Source organism: Mobula hypostoma, unplaced genomic scaffold (assembly GCF_963921235.1).
Source record: "Mobula hypostoma unplaced genomic scaffold, sMobHyp1.1 scaffold_79, whole genome shotgun sequence".
Lineage (NCBI taxonomy): Eukaryota > Metazoa > Chordata > Chondrichthyes > Myliobatiformes > Myliobatidae > Mobula > Mobula hypostoma.
This window is the reverse complement of record NW_026948227.1, coordinates 181,899-199,905: the sequence shown is the minus strand read 5'-3', so window position 1 is coordinate 199,905 and position 18,007 is coordinate 181,899. Positions and strand designations below refer to the sequence as shown.

General features: G+C 46.5%; 2 protein-coding genes across 5 annotated transcripts in view; one reads left to right on the top strand and one right to left on the bottom strand.

The window, feature by feature from the left end:
• Positions 1-1,472: 1,472 nt before the first annotated feature.
• Positions 1,473-13,208, bottom strand: LOC134342033 (probable G-protein coupled receptor 139). Its single transcript, XM_063039971.1, has 3 exons — positions 13,139-13,208; positions 10,686-11,593; positions 1,473-1,496 (listed from the first exon to the last, which is right to left on the bottom strand). Exons 1-3 carry the CDS (start codon positions 13,206-13,208, stop codon positions 1,473-1,475), a joined length of 1,002 nt encoding a protein of 333 aa, XP_062896041.1.
• Positions 13,209-15,900: 2,692 nt separating this feature from the next.
• LOC134342030 (uncharacterized) overlaps positions 15,901-18,007 on the top strand; it is a 96,256-nt gene continuing 94,149 nt past the window's right edge. The window contains exon 1 of one of the 4 annotated variants that reach the window (XM_063039969.1): positions 15,901-16,061. Coding sequence is in view for 3 of the 4 variants with exons in the window: in XM_063039967.1 (XP_062896037.1) it covers positions 16,199-16,338 (140 nt within the window). In the remaining variant the exon portion in view is untranslated. Of the gene's footprint in view, positions 16,062-16,128; positions 16,339-18,007 lie in introns of those variants that run through there. The other 3 variants (XM_063039967.1, XM_063039966.1, XM_063039965.1) reach the window with 3 other exon arrangements.

The following is an 18,007-nucleotide window of genomic DNA, read 5'->3' as shown; positions in this document are numbered from 1 at the left end:
TGGTTTCTTAGAAGAACGCTGAAAATATCATGTAGGGATATGGTAACTAATGAGACAGTACTCCAATGTGACCATACAGAAAGATCTTTAATGAGAACATTAAATGAGAGGAAACTTAAATTCCTGGGCCATGTCTACAGAAAGGGAGAAATAGAATGTCTTACATTACAAGGCCGTATGCCTGGGAAACGCGGAAGAGGAAGGCAAGGAAGAAGATATATGGGCACTGTGAAAGATCAGATCTAAATGTGCGAGATATCATTGATGCTGTGACGTGGAAAGCCATGATCGCCCAAACGTGTAACACGCAAGGCACATGGAGAAGATGATCAAAAAGTTAGGTTCTCCCAGTGCATGCCTGGAAACCGAGTCCTCATAATGAAGTTGGCTCTAACAGGGAAGTATAAGTTGGCTGACCGCTGGGAGGCTACGGCCTATGTAATGGAGAGTCAAATGCCAAACGTACTAGTTTTATGAGTGATACCAGAGGATGGGAATGGACCTGTCAGGATTCTGCACCAGAACCACCTTCTACCTCTGGGGCAAGAGGTGCGTGTTACCCCAGAGCCTGGCCTGGATCCTACACCTAGTAAGAGGACCTTGCCGCAACGTGGAGAGACTGAAGGACTCGGAGGATGAGGTAAAGGGGTTGTGGTATATGCTGCCTTTCACCAACTCCCCAAAATTAATGAACGGGTTTTCAGCCTTTCTCTCACTGAGGCAGGTGACCTGGGCGGGGGGTTGGGGTGGCGGTTGTGTGGGGAATTAGCAGTGCTCAGGCAGGCTTGCAGCTGGACCAGGAAACGGGTCTAGGCTCCAGAGTAACTGGGAATGAAGCCGAGTTGAGGGAAGGTTGCAGGAAGCCACGACTGATAGACCGGGAGAACCCTCGTCATCTACACCAGAGGTATCCCAAGGAGTGACTGAAACTGAAGAAATAGTTGATAGGGTAAGGAGGTCTCAAAGAATCAGCTTGCCTATGTAGGACCAGGGTACAGAATGCTCCGACTATCCCCCTAGTGAGATATGTCACGACCTTTTACAAATGGATTGGAGTTGCTGACATCACGAAATTCCATTGAAAGCGGTGTTATTAATATGAGATGACAAATTATTTCCAATCATGATGACATGACTATTTTGGTGTGGGGAGAGTGTAATGCTCTGTTATTACTTTTACTGTTGTTCTGTATGTATTTCATATTGGCAGTTCTGTAAAAGCAGCTTGTTTTCAGCTGGTTTGGCTGATGGTTGAACATAAGAGATGAGGAGAAATGTGTGCTATCCAATTAGGATGGTTGAATTAAGGGGATGTTTCTCTGGTGAGGGACACTCAGGTTGGGCTTGGGTTTTGTCCGGCGGGAGATGGGGAGAGAAGACGCTGTGGAGAACCGGTCGAAGCACAGGATCCGGCGGGAGACCCGTTTGTTCGAGATGGATTGTGAGCGACGTTCGGAAGGTGGTGTGAGCTTTTACGTTGACCGAGGACCCAGCGCCTGAGCGACAGAGAAGTTCCAGATGAGTTCCAACGTGTGCACGTGTGACTGTTTGATTGGAATTGGGCAGTTTATTTTTGTTATTCTTCACTAACCTTTCAGTTAAGTTAAGATTCATAAGCATAATTCCTTTAATCGTATGCAGTGTAAAGTCTGTTATTTGTCACAGGATAGTAAATTACACAGCACCCACACAACCCGGGGTTTGGGGTGGGATCGAGCCATCTCAGTCTCACCAGTTTGGCGGGAATTGAGAGTGTTTTCCTTAGACTCACGCAGCCAAGGAAACCAGGGTGTTTCACCTGTATATCAGAGTATGTGGTCAGACACACAAAGATCAGAACCTACAAGGAATAGGGAATTAAAGTGGCAGGAACAGAAAGGTCGGCGATAAGCAGGAGCGGTTACTGATCCGCCTGTCGTTTGTCCAAAACACAGGCGACGTGTCTTTAAACATTCAATGAAGTACACAAAATTAACAGCTGTACCTCTCCATTACTGTTGTCTCTGGATGGAGTGAGAAAACTGTGTGAACATAGAACATTAGTCAATACTTCCTCAATGTGAGCCAGACACGCCTTGATACAGTTCAAGGTGGTTCTCTGGGCTCATATGTCCAAGGGTAAGTCAGCTCGTTTTTATTGCCATATAAATCCTGTTTGTGATAGATGTCATTCTGAGGTAGCCTTCTTGACACATATGTTCTGGTCTTGTCCTCTTTTAGAAAAATATTGGAAAAAATATGTTTGATATTATTTCAGTAGTTCTACGAATTGATTTACAACCTCATCCTACTACTGCAATTTTTGAACTACCAGTGATAGACTCTAGTCGTTTATCCATGTCAGTCTAATTGCATTTGTTACATTAATAGCCAGAAGATCTATTTTATGTAAATGGGAAGATTCTAATTCCCCCACTACATTTCAATGGTTTTCCCAAACGATAGCATGCCCAAACTTGGAAAAAAAATAGGAGCGGTACTATGGATCCCTCGGTTAAATTTGAAGAAACTTGGAGGCCATTTATTCAATGTTTTCATATGATGTAAGTTGACCTTTTCTGAATCCTTTGTAGTAATTCTTTTGTTCATGTATAGGGGAGCGGAGTTAACAACAAATATGTTTAGCCGATGTAATATGACAGCCCAAGCTTTGTTTGTGTTTTTGTTTAGTTTAGTTTCTTTTTAGTTTAGGGGGTTTTCTTTTTCACTGTTTATAAAATATCTTTTTCATGGTGAATTACTATGAGGTTGGGAGGCTAAACTATATTTGCTACTTGGAATTTGTGCTTGTACATGCTAACTGTTGTTATTGTAATTCCGATCTCTGTGTATCGTTACTATTATTGTTATGTTTAATTTTGAAACTTAATAAAAAGATTGAAACAGAACATAGATATTGACAGGACATTACCGGCCCTTCGGCCCACAGCAGAGAGACCTACTCCAGAGACTGCCAAGAATTTCGCCAGCGCTCAGCCCGCTGTTTTGCTCAGCTCTGTGTCCCTGGATCACAGTGGATGTGTCTCATCCAGGACCAGGACATAATGGTGGCGAGGGCCGAAGACTTCAGAAAATCACGTAAAAAATGTTCCCTTCAAAATGCTGAAAGACGTGGAGTGGCAGAGAAAATCAAAAAAAAGAGTTGTTAAGGTTGGTAGAATCTTGCTGATTAATAGAAATTGAAGAGGACGAAGACCAGGCGGATCTCACCGTGCTGAATTCGGGAGAGGTGTCGGGAGAACATGCAGAGGAAATAACTGAGATGCAGAAAGGAATTTCTCTCCGTTGGCAGATGGACGGAACTTCAGAGAAACCTGTGTGGAGAATCTTCCAACATTGGAAAAGTACAGCGGAGACATGGGAACTGTGAGAACGCTTTCTGAGAGGCGGGACTGCGCAGGCGTGTGACGTCGGGCAGTGCAGCGCGGCAGATTTAAAAGGGCAGACATCCTGCTTCGGATTTGATTCGAAGAAGGAGTCTGAGAGTCTGAGTGGGAGTGCCGAAAAAGAGATTTTTGAAATTTTCGTTATTTTTTTTTCTCCAACGGCTTTCTGAGAGGCGGGACTGCGCAGGCGTGTGACGTCGGGCAGTGCAGCGCGGCAGATTTAAAAGGGCAGACATCCTGCTTCGGATTTGATTCGAAGAAGGAGTCTGAGAGTCTGAGTGGGAGTGCCGAAAAAGAGATTTTTGAAATTTTCGTTATTTTTTTTTCTCCAACGGCTTTCTGAGAGGCGGGACTGCGCAGGCGTATGACGTCGGGCAGTGCAGCGCGGCAGATTTAAAAGGGCAGACATCCTGCTTCGGATTTGATTCGAAGAAGGAGTCTGAGAGTCTGAGTGGGAGTGCCGAAAAAGAGATTTTTGAAATTTTCGTTATTTTTTTTTCTCCAACGGCTTTCTGAGAGGCGGGACTGCGCAGGCGTGTGACGTAGGGCAGTGCAGCGCGGCAGATTTAAAAGGAACAGAGCCTCATAGAGCGGGCAGCGTAGTTTGCGGGCGGCGGAGTGAGCCGGGAGCAGAGTGAAGACTTAAGGGCTTCGGCTCACCGGGCTTAGGCGGAAGCGGGTGAGGCGAGGAAGGTTTGACATTCATTTTCTGTTGCTATTTGAGGAGAGGGGCATTATGACTGTGAGGGCAGTTTGCTGTTCTCGGTGTCGGATGTGGGAGGCCCTGGAGTCTCCAAGCCTCCCGGACGTCTACATCTGCGCCAAGTGCATCGAGATGCAGCTCCTAAGGGACCGCGTTACGGAACTGGAGCTGCAGCTCGATGACCTTCGTCTGGTCAGGGAGAGTGAGGAGGTGATAGAGAGGAGTGGAAGGCAGGTGGTCACGCCGGGGCCACGGGAGGCAGACAAGTGGGTCACGGTTAGGAGGGGGAAGGGGAAAAGGAAGGTGATGGGGAGTACCCCGGCGGCTGTGCCCCTTAACAACAGGTACTCCTGTTTGAGTACTGTTGGGGGGGACAGCTTACCCGGGGGAAGCGACAGTGGCCCTGCCTCCGGCACAGAGTCTGGCCCTGTAGCTCAGAAGGGTAGGGCAAGGAAGAGGAGGGCAGTTGTGATAGGGGACTCGATAGTAAGGGGGTCAGATAGGCGATTCTGTGGACGCAGTCCAGAGACTCGGATGGTAGTTTGCCTCCCTGGTGCCAGGGTCCGGGATATTTCTGATCGTGTCCAAGATATCCTGAAGTGGGAGGGTGAAGAGCCAGAGGTCCTGGTACATATAGGTACCAATGACATAGGTAGGAAAAGGGATGAGGTCCTGAAAGAAGAATATAGGGAGCTAGGAAGGGAGTTGAGAAAAAGGACCGCAAAGGTAGTAATCTCGGGATTACTGCCTGTGCCACGCGACAGTGAGAGTAGGAATGCGATGAGGTGGAGGATAAATGCGTGGCTGAGGGATTGGAGCAGGGGGCAGGGATTCAAGTTTTTGGATCATTGGGACCTCTTTTGGCGCAGGTGTGACCTGTACAAAAAGGACGGGTTACACTTAAATCCTCGGGGGACCAATATCCTGGCAGGGAGATTAGCGGGGGCTACTGAGGTGACTTTAAACTAGAATGGTTGGGGGGTGGGAATCAAATTAAAGCGGCTAGGTGTGAGGAGGTTAGTTCACAACAGAGGGATGGGAACCAGTGCAGAGAGACAGAGGGGTGTAAAGTGAGCGTAGAAGCAAAAAGTACAAAGGGGAAAAGTAAAAGTGGCAGGCCGACAAATCCAGGGCAAGCATTAAAAAGGGCTAAGAGAGTTGTAAAAGAGTGCCTGAAGGCTTTATGTGTCAATGCAAGGAGCATTCGTAATAAGGTGGATGAATTGAAAGTGCAGATTGTTATTAATGATTATGATATAGTTGGGATCACAGAGACATGGCTCCAGGGTGACCAGGGATGGGAGCTCAACGTTCAGGGATATTCAATATTCAGGAGGGATAGACACGAAGGAAGGGGAGGTGGGGTGGCGTTGCTGGTTAAAAAAGAGATTAACGCAATAGAAAGGAAGGACATAAGCCGGGAAGATGTGGAATCGATATGGGTAGAGCTGCGTAACACTAAGGGGCAGAAGACGCTGGTGGGAGTTGTGTACAGGCCACCTAACAGTAGTAGTGAGGTCGGAGATGGTATTAAACAGGAAATTAGAAATGTGTGCAATAAAGGAACAGCAGTTATAATGGGTGACTTCAATCTACATGTAGACTGGGTGAACCAAATTGGTAAAGGTGCTGAGGAAGAGGATTTCTTGGAATGTATGCGGGATGGTTTTTTGAACCAACATGTCGAGGAACCGACTAGAGAGCAGGCTATTCTGGACTGGGTTTTGAGCAATGAGGAAGGGTTAATTAGCGATCTTGTCGTGAGAGGCCCCTTGGGTAAGAGTGACCATAATATGGTGGAATTCTTCATTAACATGGAGAGTGACGTAGTTAATTCAGAAACAAAGGTTCTGAACTTAAAGAGGGGTAACTTTGAAGGTATGAGACATGAATTAGCTAAGATAGACTGGCAAATGACACTTCAAGGATTGACGGTGGATATGCAATGGCAGGCATTTAAAGGTTGCATGGATGAACTACAACAATTGTTCATCCCAGTTTGGCAAAAGAATAAATCAAGGAAGGTAGTGCACCCGTGGCTGACAAGAGAAATTAGGGATAGTATCAATTCCAAAGAAGTAGCATACAAATTAGCCAGAGAAAGTGGCTCACCTGAGGACTGGGAGAAATTCAGAGTTCAGCAGAGGAGGACAAAGGGCTTAATTAGGAAGGGGAAAAAAGATTATGAGAGAAAACTGGCAGAGAACATAAAAACGGACTGTAAAAGCTTTTATAGATATGTAAAAAGGAAAAGACTGATGAAGACAAATGTAGGTCCCCTGCAAACAGAAACAGGTGAATTGATTATGGGGAGCAAGGACATGGCAGACCAATTGAATAATTACTTTGGTTCTGTCTTCACTAAGGAGGACATAAATAATCTTCCAGAAATAGTAAGGGACAGAGGGTCCAGTGAGATGGAGGAACTGAGCGAAATACATGTTAGTAGGGAAGTGGTGTTAGGTAAATTGAAGGGATTGAAGGCAGATAAATCCCCAGGGCCAGATGGTCTGCATCCCAGAGTGCTTAAGGAAGTGGCCCAAGAAATAGTGGATGCATTAGTGATAATTTTTCAAAACTCGTTAGATTCTGGACTAGTTCCTGAGGATTGGAGAGTGGCTAATGTAACCCCACTTTTTAAAAAAGGAGGGAGAGAGAAACCGGGGAATTATAGGCCGGTTAGCCTAACGTCGGTGGTGGGGAAACTGCTGGAGTCAGTTATCAAGGATGTGATAACAGCACATTTGGAAAGCGGTGAAATGATCGGACAAAGTCAGCATGGATTTGTGAAAGGAAAATCATGTCTGACGAATCTCATAGAATTTTTTGAGGATGTAACTAGTAGAGTGGATAGGGGAGAACCAGTGGATGTGGTATATTTGGATTTTCAAAAGGCTTTTGACAAGGTCCCACATAGGAGATTAGTGTGCAAACTTAAAGCACACGGTATTGGGGGTAAGGTATTGGTGTGGGTGGAGAATTGGTTAGCAGACAGGAAGCAAAGAGTGGGAATAAACGGGACCTTTTCAGAATGGCAGGCGGTGACTAGTGGGGTACCGCAAGGCTCAGTGCTGGGACCCCAGTTGTTTACAATATATATTAATGACTTGGATGAGGGAATTAAATGCAGCATCTCCAAGTTTGCGGATGACACGAAGCTGGGTGGCAGTGTTAGCAGTGAGGAGGATGCTAAGAGGATGCAGGGTGACTTGGATAGGTTGGGTGAGTGGGCAAACTCATGGCAGATGCAATTTAATGTGGATAAATGTGAAGTTATCCACTTTGGTGGCAAAAATAGGAAAACAGATTATTATCTGAATGGTGGCCGATTAGGAAAAGGGGAGGTGCAACGAGACCTGGGTGTCATTATACACCAGTCATTGAAAGTGGGCATGCAGGTACAGCAGGCGGTGAAAAAGGAGAACGGTATGCTGGCATTTATAGCGAGAGGATTCGAGTACAGGAGCAGGGAGGTACTACTGCAGTTGTACAAGGCCTTGGTGAGACCACACCTGGAGTATTGTGTGCAGTTTTGGTCCCCTAATCTGAGGAAAGACATCTTTGCCATAGAGGGAGTACAAAGAAGGTTCACCAGATTGATTCCTGGGATGGCAGGTCTTTCATATGAAGAAAGACTGGATGAACTGGGCTTGTACTCGTTGGAATTTAGAAGATTGAGGGGGGATCTGATTGAAACGTATAAGATCCTAAAGGGATTGGACAGGCTAGATGCAGGAAGATTGTTCCCGATGTTGGGGAGGTCTAGAACGAGGGGTCACAGTTTGAGGATAGAGGGGAAGCCTTTTAGGACCGAGGTTAGGAAAAACTTCTTCACACAGAGAGTGGTGAATCTGTGGAATTCTGTGCCACAGCAAACTGTTGAGGCCAGTTCATTAGCTATGTTTAAAAGGAAGTTAGATATGGCCCTTGTTGCTACAGGGGTCAGGGGGTATGGAGGGAAGGCTGGGTTCTGAGTTGGATGATCAGCCATGATCATAATAAATGGCGGTGCAGGCTCGAAGGGCCGAATGGCCTACTCCTGCACCTATTTTCTATGTTTCTATGTTTCTATGGAATGAAGCTCCAAATGAGGAGTGTGAGGGTGTGGAATGGATGCAGGAGGCCGGAGCTGAGGAGCTCCACTCAAACTTCCACACTGACGACAGGATACAAAAGAAAGGACAGAGGGATTTTTTCCCAGGTGTGGCGTTAAGAAACAGGATAATTTGGAAATGTGACGGGGAGAATACCCTTCAGGAAATGGAGTGAACGCTTGCAGCTTTTCACCTGAAGTTCTGCGGAGGCTCAGTCTTTGAAATACTTCATATTATTCATTTTTTTATATAAATCAATGAGATTAGATGCGGAAAAAGGAAATACTTCTTCGTGGGAATATATTAGTCGTGATAATGTCTCATTAAGGAATAGCTTCTTGTTGTATTTCATATGCCCACCCGGATTGCCGCGAATTTTCACAGTGTGATCGCTATTCCCCAGTTATTACCCAGGAGGCTTTGCTCTATTTGCCCCGTTTCGTTCTCCTGGAACACTTTCAGTTACGTGTCCATTACCATACGGCTTGGAGCATTCGTGTGGATGAGTTGTTGACGGGATGCGTATCTCGCCCAGTTTTCCACTGAGAGAATGCTCAAAAGTGGAAGGAATGGACAGGCTACTGAGCCGACGGATGGGACTGCGGAAATTTCACCTCGGGTAGCTGAAGGATGGACGTCCGCGGTGGAGGGAGGGCCGTGCGGGCATGACTGAAAGAGCGCTGAACTCTGGGATCATGGGACTGATTTGGACGGGACCTTGCAGTGATTTGGATACAAGTGCATAAAATTATAAACCCAGCCATCTCGATTTAGTTGTGTCATTAGTTATGCAAACACCCGTCTTCAATTTATCCCCCAAACGTCGTTTACCGTCTGTGCCTCCTTAAATATATTTTTCTCCCTTCATCACTGATTCCACATCGCTCCCCTTATCACTTCATTTCCTGAATATTGAGATCAGCTCTCTTTATATCGGTATGGGAATGGCATGGCAGAAAATTCCGGTTAACAGAATATATGTATATACAGCTCGGAAGGCAGTTCAACGAAGCGAATAAGGAGACAAGGCTTATTTATACTTCTGCGTCAAATCGACGCCGTAGGTACGGCGTCGCCGCGACCCATACGCAGAGCCTATGCGGATCCCTACACCGTAGCCGTGTGGTCTTGTGCCGGCGGCGTCAAGTGTCACAAATATGATTGTGCTTTTAAAGGAACAATCTCGACGATTTAACGAAGCAGGAAGGTAGATAGAGTTTGGATGGCCTTCAGTAATGTTTCTAACAAGGCACCCATGACAGATACAGGGACGCGGAGATGAATTGGCAAACTAGTCACACAATTAGCGTGGTAAATGGATGCGAATGGCAGTGTGCGAGCGTGTCTCTCCTCCCGGACGCCGGCAATAAGCGGCGAGCTGTAGATTTGACGCTGGATCCTTTATTGTTTGTAAAAGAGGATGTGAAACAAAATGAGACTTATCCACATTGTGAAATAAAAATCTGGGAGACCATATAGACCTTTGGAGGGTCGTTTTAGTTGTAACCTTTCAATGCTAGGCCATACCTTTCTGAATGCAGGAGGACAGTACAGCGAAAGTGGATTTTGTTATTCTTGCATTGTTCACCGAGGATTTGAGTGGAAGAATTCGGACTCGGTCTGACAGCGATACGGAGCACTGGTGATAACAGACTGAGAGCAATGGGTGCAATTCTGATTGCACGCCATGGGAAGGATGTTGTAAGAACTGAGCTATGGTAGATTGTTTCCTGGACTGTGAGGAAGGGGATAAACCAAAAGGAGAAGTTTGATTGTCTGAAATAGCAAATAAAATGAATGGTCCTTGTAAAATTTATACAATTATGAGGAGGTGTATATTGTACAGATAGCCAACAAATTTGTCTTCTCCTATGTCAGCAGTGGCACATCTATACGCAGATCTGAAGACATTCTCTTTTTCTCGCCCAGTGCGGCGTGGTTATGTATGCAGTAGACGTGCTGGATGCAGGTGATAATAAAACAATGGAAACGTGCCTGGATAAACCTTGGTTAACAAAGGTAGAGAGGGATACGGGCTGGATTATGGCTCTGGGAATTGGCATAGGTCGCTATAGTAGAGCTGGGGCAGAATCTATGCAATATTGATTCCGCACTGCAATCTACAAGAAGGTAGCTCTGTCACAGCGCTGACCGCAGCGAATCTCCACTGCCAGTGTAAAAGACATTCCGATGGCTCCACCTTTACCCGAGTTACCCAGCGGCCAAATGAGCCCTGAGTGTCAACGGAGCTGTCAAACGCAACGAGTGAATGAAATCAACTGAGCGATCGGATACCAGGATTGTTGATGACGTCACGGCTATCAAGGACGCTTCTACACGGAAATGGAGTGTTATATCATTTCATGTCAATTTAATAGCGAGACGTATTATACTCAAACACATAAAACCCAGATGTACATCGCGACCCAATAACAGATTCCCGATGCGGAGAATTAGTAGTTAATGAACATTCGACCTTTAGGAATATGTGCTTTGCTTTACCTGTGTTTTTTTAACCAATATTAAAAATAAAGTCCAAGGGTATTTTAACACCAGCCGCATTTCATCTCTAAACTTAGCCTGGGTCGCTGTATAAATGCAGGCGTTCGTGCAGGAACTCAGATACATGATCATGTAGCCGGCTTCAGTGGCGACATAGGCAGAGTCGGTGTAATCACCTTCGTAATGCACGGTTGCTGTGAGTCGGGTGATCTGAAAGATCACAGTGACCGTCAGCCACAACAGAATGAAACTGCCGGATACACTAAAGAGTAAAATGATGGATTTCCGGCGGCCTTCCATCTCTGGATCCTTCTGTGTTTGACTGCTGTGACCACGCAGTCCGCGGCGTACTTTACTGGCTAATAAAATGCGCCTTACCGTCAGACAGTTAAACAGGGTTATCAGAACAAAAGGTAATATAACCGTTAAAATACTCTGTAGAAAGGAGAATGCGACGCCCACAAGAGACGTAATGAACCACGAGCTCGGCTGACAGCCCCATTGAATACCGTTAACTACACGCACAGGTTTATACTGAAATAGATACGGGACGTTCTGTAAATGCATCAGGAGCGGAACGGCTATAATGCCGGCAACAGCTGTCCTCACCGTGCAATATTTCGTTTTAAGCTTCTGACAACAGATCGCTACAAACCGATCGGCTGTAAACAGGACAGTGTACCAGACCGAGGTTTGCAGGCAGGTCGAATTGAAGTACAGGACGACCTTACAGACGGATGTATAGGACAGGAAGGATTTTGGAAACTGGTACATGACGATATGATACGCAATTACACAGAGGATCATCACCAGGAGATCTGCCATTGCCATGAAAGCCATGTAGAGCGATATACATTTGGAAAGGCCGCAATTCCCTCGGAAGAGGACCACCGTTGTCAATAGGTTCGCTGGGAAAAGAGTCACAAATTGTGAGTTACAAACAGGGCGAGGAGAAGCGTTCTCGGAATTCAATGTGAAAATACTTTTCCGACAGTGATGGGCAAAATTACCGGGGAAATATGTTCCAAGAGAGAATCAAAACTCCTCATTCAGTGAACTAAAACGGTTTGCAGCCGAACTGCGCATTTGCTCCTGGTTAAGTTGCTGGTGACGTGCTCTCCATTTCACCTTGGCGATGTAACCGAGAGGGGGCAGCACTGCTCCTGGTTAAGTTGCTGGTGACGTGCTCTCGATGTCATCTTGGCGATGTAACCGAGAGGGGGCAGCACTGCTCCTGGTTAAGTTGCTGGTGACGTGCTCTCGATTTCACCTTGGTGAAGTAACCGAGAGGGGGCAGCACTGCTCCTGGTTAAGTTGCTGGTGACGTGCTCTCGATGTCACCTTGGCGATGTAACCGAGAGGGGGCAGCACTGCTCCTGGTTAAGTTGCTGGTGACGTGCTCTCGATGTCACCTTGGCGATGTAACCGAGAGGGGGCAGCACTGCTCCTGGTTAAGTTGCTGGTGACGTGCTCTCGATGTCACCTTGGCGATGTAACCGAGAGGGGGCAGCACTGCTCCTGTTTAAGTTGCTGGTGACGTGCTCTCGATGTCACCTTGGCGATGTAACCGAGAGGGGGCAGCACTACTGCTAATTCGCCATCACAACCCAGAAAAATAGGGGAGATCACCATCTTCTCCCATACCTCCCTTGTGCCCTACATTCCCTACCCGTGGGATCGTCATTTCAATTGCTCTTACCCTCGAAGCCCCATTTAGACACCAGCCGTAGTGAATGAGAGCCGTGACAGAGCTGAACACAGTGGCTGTATGAGGTTCCGCTGATGTGCAGTCGACAGAATCCACTCAACGGAACTCTATTATTGAGCCAGTACAGGCCCGGAGTCAGTGGGGCCGTGCCCGCTATCGGTCATCAGCCCCAGGGTGAAACCGATGCCCTCGTTCCCTCCGTTTAGTCAGTGAAAGAGCGCAGGGCCCGGTGAACAGAATCAGACTTCACTGACTCGTCTTGTGTCGCTTGTACGCAATCTAGCTTAAACTTGAATAGTTTCCGAAACGTCTATCAATAAATAAGTTCTCACTTGAATGTATCCGCCATTTTTGATCACATTCATTATCATCTTAAAGGTGCGACAGGGAGAAATTAATTCAAATCCCTTGCTGGACACCCCATTCTTGTGCTAGCTATGTTTACTATAATTCCCAACTGGTGCGGGTAAGACAGATAATGAAAGGTTTGATCGGAAATCCAAAGGATTGATCTCCCTGAATTTCAGCAGCATCGTCTATGATGAACTTTGGGGGCGGGATGGGGGGTCGGGGTGACAGTGAACTTGACCCTGCATCAGCGTGTGGAGCGGAGACGAACCGTTCAGCAGCGGTAGTCTGCCGTGTCTCGGCGTTGGGTCGGTTTCGCCGGTAATCAACACCCAGTGAAATGACTGTTAACAGAAGTCCGTCCCTGACATTTCAGACAGAGGATGTGTCGACTTACCCGGAACACCGAAAGCTGCGAGAATAGGGTAAAGTACAATGCTCACATGCCGGATTGTTGGTAGAGCCATGTTCGGGTGTTGTACAAAATGTACCGCACTGCTAGCACTGAGAGCCACTCGCCTGTGTTCTGACCTCGCTGCCCTTTTATACATTAATCTATACCCCGGTGAGAGAAACACAGAGGTTGCACAATAACTCGAGTTAGTTACAGTCAGTTAACAAACAAGGCGCCGTTTCTACTTCTGGGTTCTCTCGGCACCGCGGGGAATAGTTAAAGCTCAGTCCATAACACCGTCTAGTAACGTAGACAATCAGAAAGTTTTTAAAGCTGTTCCCCGCACTCCGGATTGAAATGCCAGTCATGACCTATCACCTACTTATATTAACACACACAACATGCTGTGTTCCACCGGCATTTTATGTATGTTGCTTGAATTTACAGCATCTGCAGATTTTCTCGTATCTACTTCTATTCTAGCCTTCACATTCATTTTGTTTGATATTAATTGTACGATATCTCGCTCCATATCTCTCAAAGTCAACGTTAGCTCTGAGTTATCTCACGATTTATCCTGAAACCAATCCCACATTATATGAACATTACAGCGGGCCTGCACAGTCTGCGTTATTTGCCCAGTGTCATTGTAGACCACACGGATTCCATCACCTTATTCCAACTTTGTCCATACTTCTTCAGTCACAATGAACTCAGCAGCCCAGTGTGCGGGCATGATTGACAAGGGCAGCACGAAAAGTATTGAAGTAACTCCCGCTTTTTGACATTGAAGGTTAAAAATCTCTATAATAACCTCTGTGACAAATATTCCCGATACCGAATGTGCATCGGGTTTTCCGGCTCCGAATAAGGTCTCAGTAAATGGCGGTGCATATTATGGATCATCACTGGCTCCTCATTTCCATCATCAGAATCGGAACCAGCATCACGTTTACTGTCTCCAGTAAATGTCGTGAAATGTGTGTACAGTGCAATATGTCCAAAAGCACTGAAACAAACAATAAATAAATAAACAAGAGAGGGAGCGCTAAAAGAATGCAAACAGTGACGTAGTATTGTTTAATTTAGAAAAGTTTAGAAATAATTTAGAAAGCCGATGCTTGAAGAGAATAAACTCAACTAAGATATACGAGGCTTAGCGAGTATTTTGGTGATACTGACGACAACTCCCTGAACTTTTACAGAGCCATGGACAAGGATATGAGCAGAATATAATTGGACGTGTTTAATTTGCGGGAGTCCCCATCATGACGCTCTGAGGCATGAACCTGGGGATGTGAACTGGGAACGGATGTGTTCAGGGAAATGCCCAACAGAAATGTGAAGGTTGTTTCGGGCGCCCTTGCTTGGCGTTCTGGGTAGGTCTGTCCCAGTGAGTTAGGGAAAGTATGCTAACTCGAAGGGGTCACGGCTGTGACGAGATGAGGAATATCCATTCCGGAGGAAGAAAGAAGCATGCTTAAGGCTTAAGAAGCCGAGATCATCAGAGAGGATTCTGGAGAGTTACGAGGTCGTCAAGAAGGAGCCAAACAGTGGACATAAGTGTTAGGGGTGTGCATTGGCGAGGAGGAGAACAGGAGGATGAGAGCGTCGAAACGATGAAGGATACAAGAGGAAAGGAACATGTGCCTGGAGTCGGGGGCGGTAGTGGAGGTCGGTAATGAATGCTTTGCTCCAGTATTCACCAGTGCAGAGCTTCGCAGCATGTCAGAATGGGAATGGGACGTGGATTTAAAATGTGTGGCCACTGGGAGATCCTGCTTTCTCTGCGGACAAGTACACATTTTAATTCCATGTCCCATTCCCTTTCTGATATCTCTGTCCACGGCCTCCTCTATTGTCAAGATGCAGCCACACTCAGGGTGGGGGAAGCAACCCCTTATATTCCGTCTGGGTAGCCTCCAAACTGATGGCATGAACATCCCGTATTCATTTATTTATTATTTATTATTTTTTTCCCCTTTTATTCTCTCTCTCTTTTTTCTCCCTCTGTCCCTCTCACTATAATTCCTTGCCTGCTGTCCATCCTCTGGGCTCCCCTCCCCCTTTCTTTCTCCCTAGGCCTCCCGTCCTATGATAGCCCCCCCCCCCGCAATCTTATATCCTTTTGCCAATCAACTATCCAGCTCTTGGCTCCATCCGTCCCCCTCCTGTCTTCTCCTATCATTTTGGATCTCCCCCTCCCCCTTTCAAATCTCTTACTAACTCTTCCTTCAGTTAGTCCTGACGAAGGGTCTCGGCAGGAAACCTTGACTGTACCTCTTCCTATAGACGCCGCCTGGCCCGCTGCGCTGCCAGCATTTTTGTGTGTGTGTTGTTTGAATTTCCAGCATCTGCAGATTTCCTCGTGTTTGCCTGTCAATCGCTGTGCGGACTCCCTGTCATTCACAAGGAAGTATCTCTGTCAGGACAGAGACAAAACCGACACGTCTGTGCACCACAATGAGTTAATCAAAGAGTCATTGAGCAAACTCTCTGGCAATCGCCGAATAGTCAACAGCCAATCACCAGGCAGATTTTCTGCCAATCACTGGGCAGAACAACGTTGTCCATTCTGACAAGTGTAATGCACATGTGACCAATCGGGCGGCCTGATGGGGCAACGTGCCGAAGATGACGGTGATTGTTCTGAAGTGCAGCTCCCAGGGTTAATGACAACATTCCCGTTGACAGCGGCACCGAATTAGCAGCGGTAACCTGTTCCAACTTTTCTGTTTGTACAGCACGTCCCGTGTGGCTCACCAAGGACAGCACACGCAGAGATCCGCCGATCAAGCTGTGTGTTTAGTTAATGATTGTCACCGGGAGCTGATCTTTAGCCGGAGTATGTTTACTTGCCTGCAAAGCCCGTAGCGCAGTGTCACATTGACCGGGGTGGTAACAGAACCAGGAGCCGATCTGAAAGGTAGGAAGCGGGACACACTGAACAATAAACATCGCAAAGCCATTAAGCGCCGGGGAGCAGGGTGTGGAGTTGCGTGCTGATTAAGCCAGACTTCAGGTTTATGAGCCGGTTATCAACTGCACTGTGCTCAGCGTGCAATGGGTCTGCTTAGACCCCCCAAAAAATTCAGGTGCTCGGATTCACTGGAGACAGAATCGGAAGCTCAGCGCGAGTTAAGGACAGAGACTGTCCTGGGTGGGAGCGCGATGGTGTTTCAATACGTACACTTGTTACAACGGTATTTCCAGTGTTTCTACTGTGTTTCTAACATTGTCTTTGAAATTATGCTGTTTTACACGTGAGAGAGAGAGTGTGTGTGTGTGTGTGTGTTTTCTGTATATGTTTCTGTTTTAATCAAAGTGTAGAAACACAGAAGCATAGAAAATAGATGCAGGAGTAGGCCATTCGGCCCTTCGAGCCTGCACCGCCATTCAGTATGATCATGGCTGATCATCCAACTCAGAACCCTGTACCAGCCTTCCCTCCATACCCCCTGACCCCTTTAGCCACAAGGGCCATATCTAACTCCCTCTTAAATATAGCCAATGAAATGGCCTCAACTGTTTCCTGTGGCAGAGAATTCCACAGATTCACCACTCTCTGTATGAAGAAGTTCTTCTTAATCTCTGTCCTAAAAGGCTTCCCCTTTATCCTCAAACTGTGACCCCCCGTTCTGGACTTCCCCAACATCGGGAACAATCTTCCTGCATCTAGCCTGTCCAATCCCTTTAGGATTTTATACGTTTCAATAAGATTCCCCGTCAGTCTTCTAAATTCCAACGAGTATAAGCCCAGTCGATCCAATCTTTCATCATATGTAAGTCCTACCATCCCAGGAATCAATCGGGCAGTGATATTTAAAATGAAAATTCCTGAATAAATCTCACTGGCTGTTTTTTTTTAAATATCGAAGTCGACATTCAGTGGCCACCTTATTGGGTAACCCCTGTACCTACAAATGTGGCCACTAATCTTCTGCTATGTATCCCGTCCACGTCAATGATCGGCGTGTTCCGTGATCAGCGTTGCTCTTCTTCACGCCACTGTTGTAACGCTAGTTATTTGAGTTCCGGTCAGATTGAACCAGCCTTCCACTTCTCCTCTGGACCCTCTCATTAACCAGGCGTTGTTGCCCTCAGAACTGCCGCCCACTGGATGGTATATTTATTGCTTCGTTCTCTGTAAACTAAGAATGCGGTGCGTGAAAATCTCTGGATTTCAGCAGTTTTGGAGACATTCAAACTGCACCGTCTGGCACCAACAATCATTTCCGCAGTCAATGTCACTGGGATCACATTTGTCCCCAGTCGGAACAACATCCAAACCTCTTGACCTTCAATCTGTAAAAATAATTAACAGAGCTGCTGCCACATGATTGGCTGATTTGCATTAACCAGCTGATGCAGAGGTGTGCCTCATAAAATGTCCGCTTTCAGCTGAAGCAGAGTCTTTCAATTAATTGTCTAATCCTGCAGTGTAATGGCCAATGCTATTAAATCTCCCATCAGCAGCCTCTGGCTGTCAAAACACATCGCGTGAATTTAATATTCAAGGGATTTGCATCACTCAGTGAGGACAAACAGCTCAGGTATCCGTAAAGTAAGTGTGATAGCGGGGAAGGAAACCAACGGGAGGAAAGTAAACAGACCCATTACTCATATTTTTATCTGATTGATAAGGCTAGTTATCTTCATTCAGTGAACGCTAATTTGAAGGCGAGATATATTCTTATCTTGCTGTACTCTTTAGGAGGTGGTTATCTCCAGATTGTAATCTCGACACAGTGACTGCTTTGCCCATTATTGTAAATCGTCCCTTTGTGGACAGAAGTCGTAGCTAGCTTTACAAACGGTCCGACTCTGAGATCAGGGCAACTCCAGGCAGCGGAGGCACAATTAAGTCTGGCG

Coding starts and splice junctions, on each gene's coding strand:
- LOC134342033 (XM_063039971.1), bottom strand. CDS start 13,208: ATGGCTCTACCAACAATCCGGCATGTGAGCATTGTACTTTACCCTATT. Junction 11,594..13,138: donor CGCAGCTTTCGGTGTTCCGG/GTAAGTCGACAC, acceptor CTCTTTTCCCAG/CGAACCTATTGACAACGGTG. Junction 1,497..10,685: donor TATTGGTTAAAAAAACACAG/GTAAAGCAAAGC, acceptor TCTGTCGCTCAG/GCGCTGGGTCCTCGGTCAAC.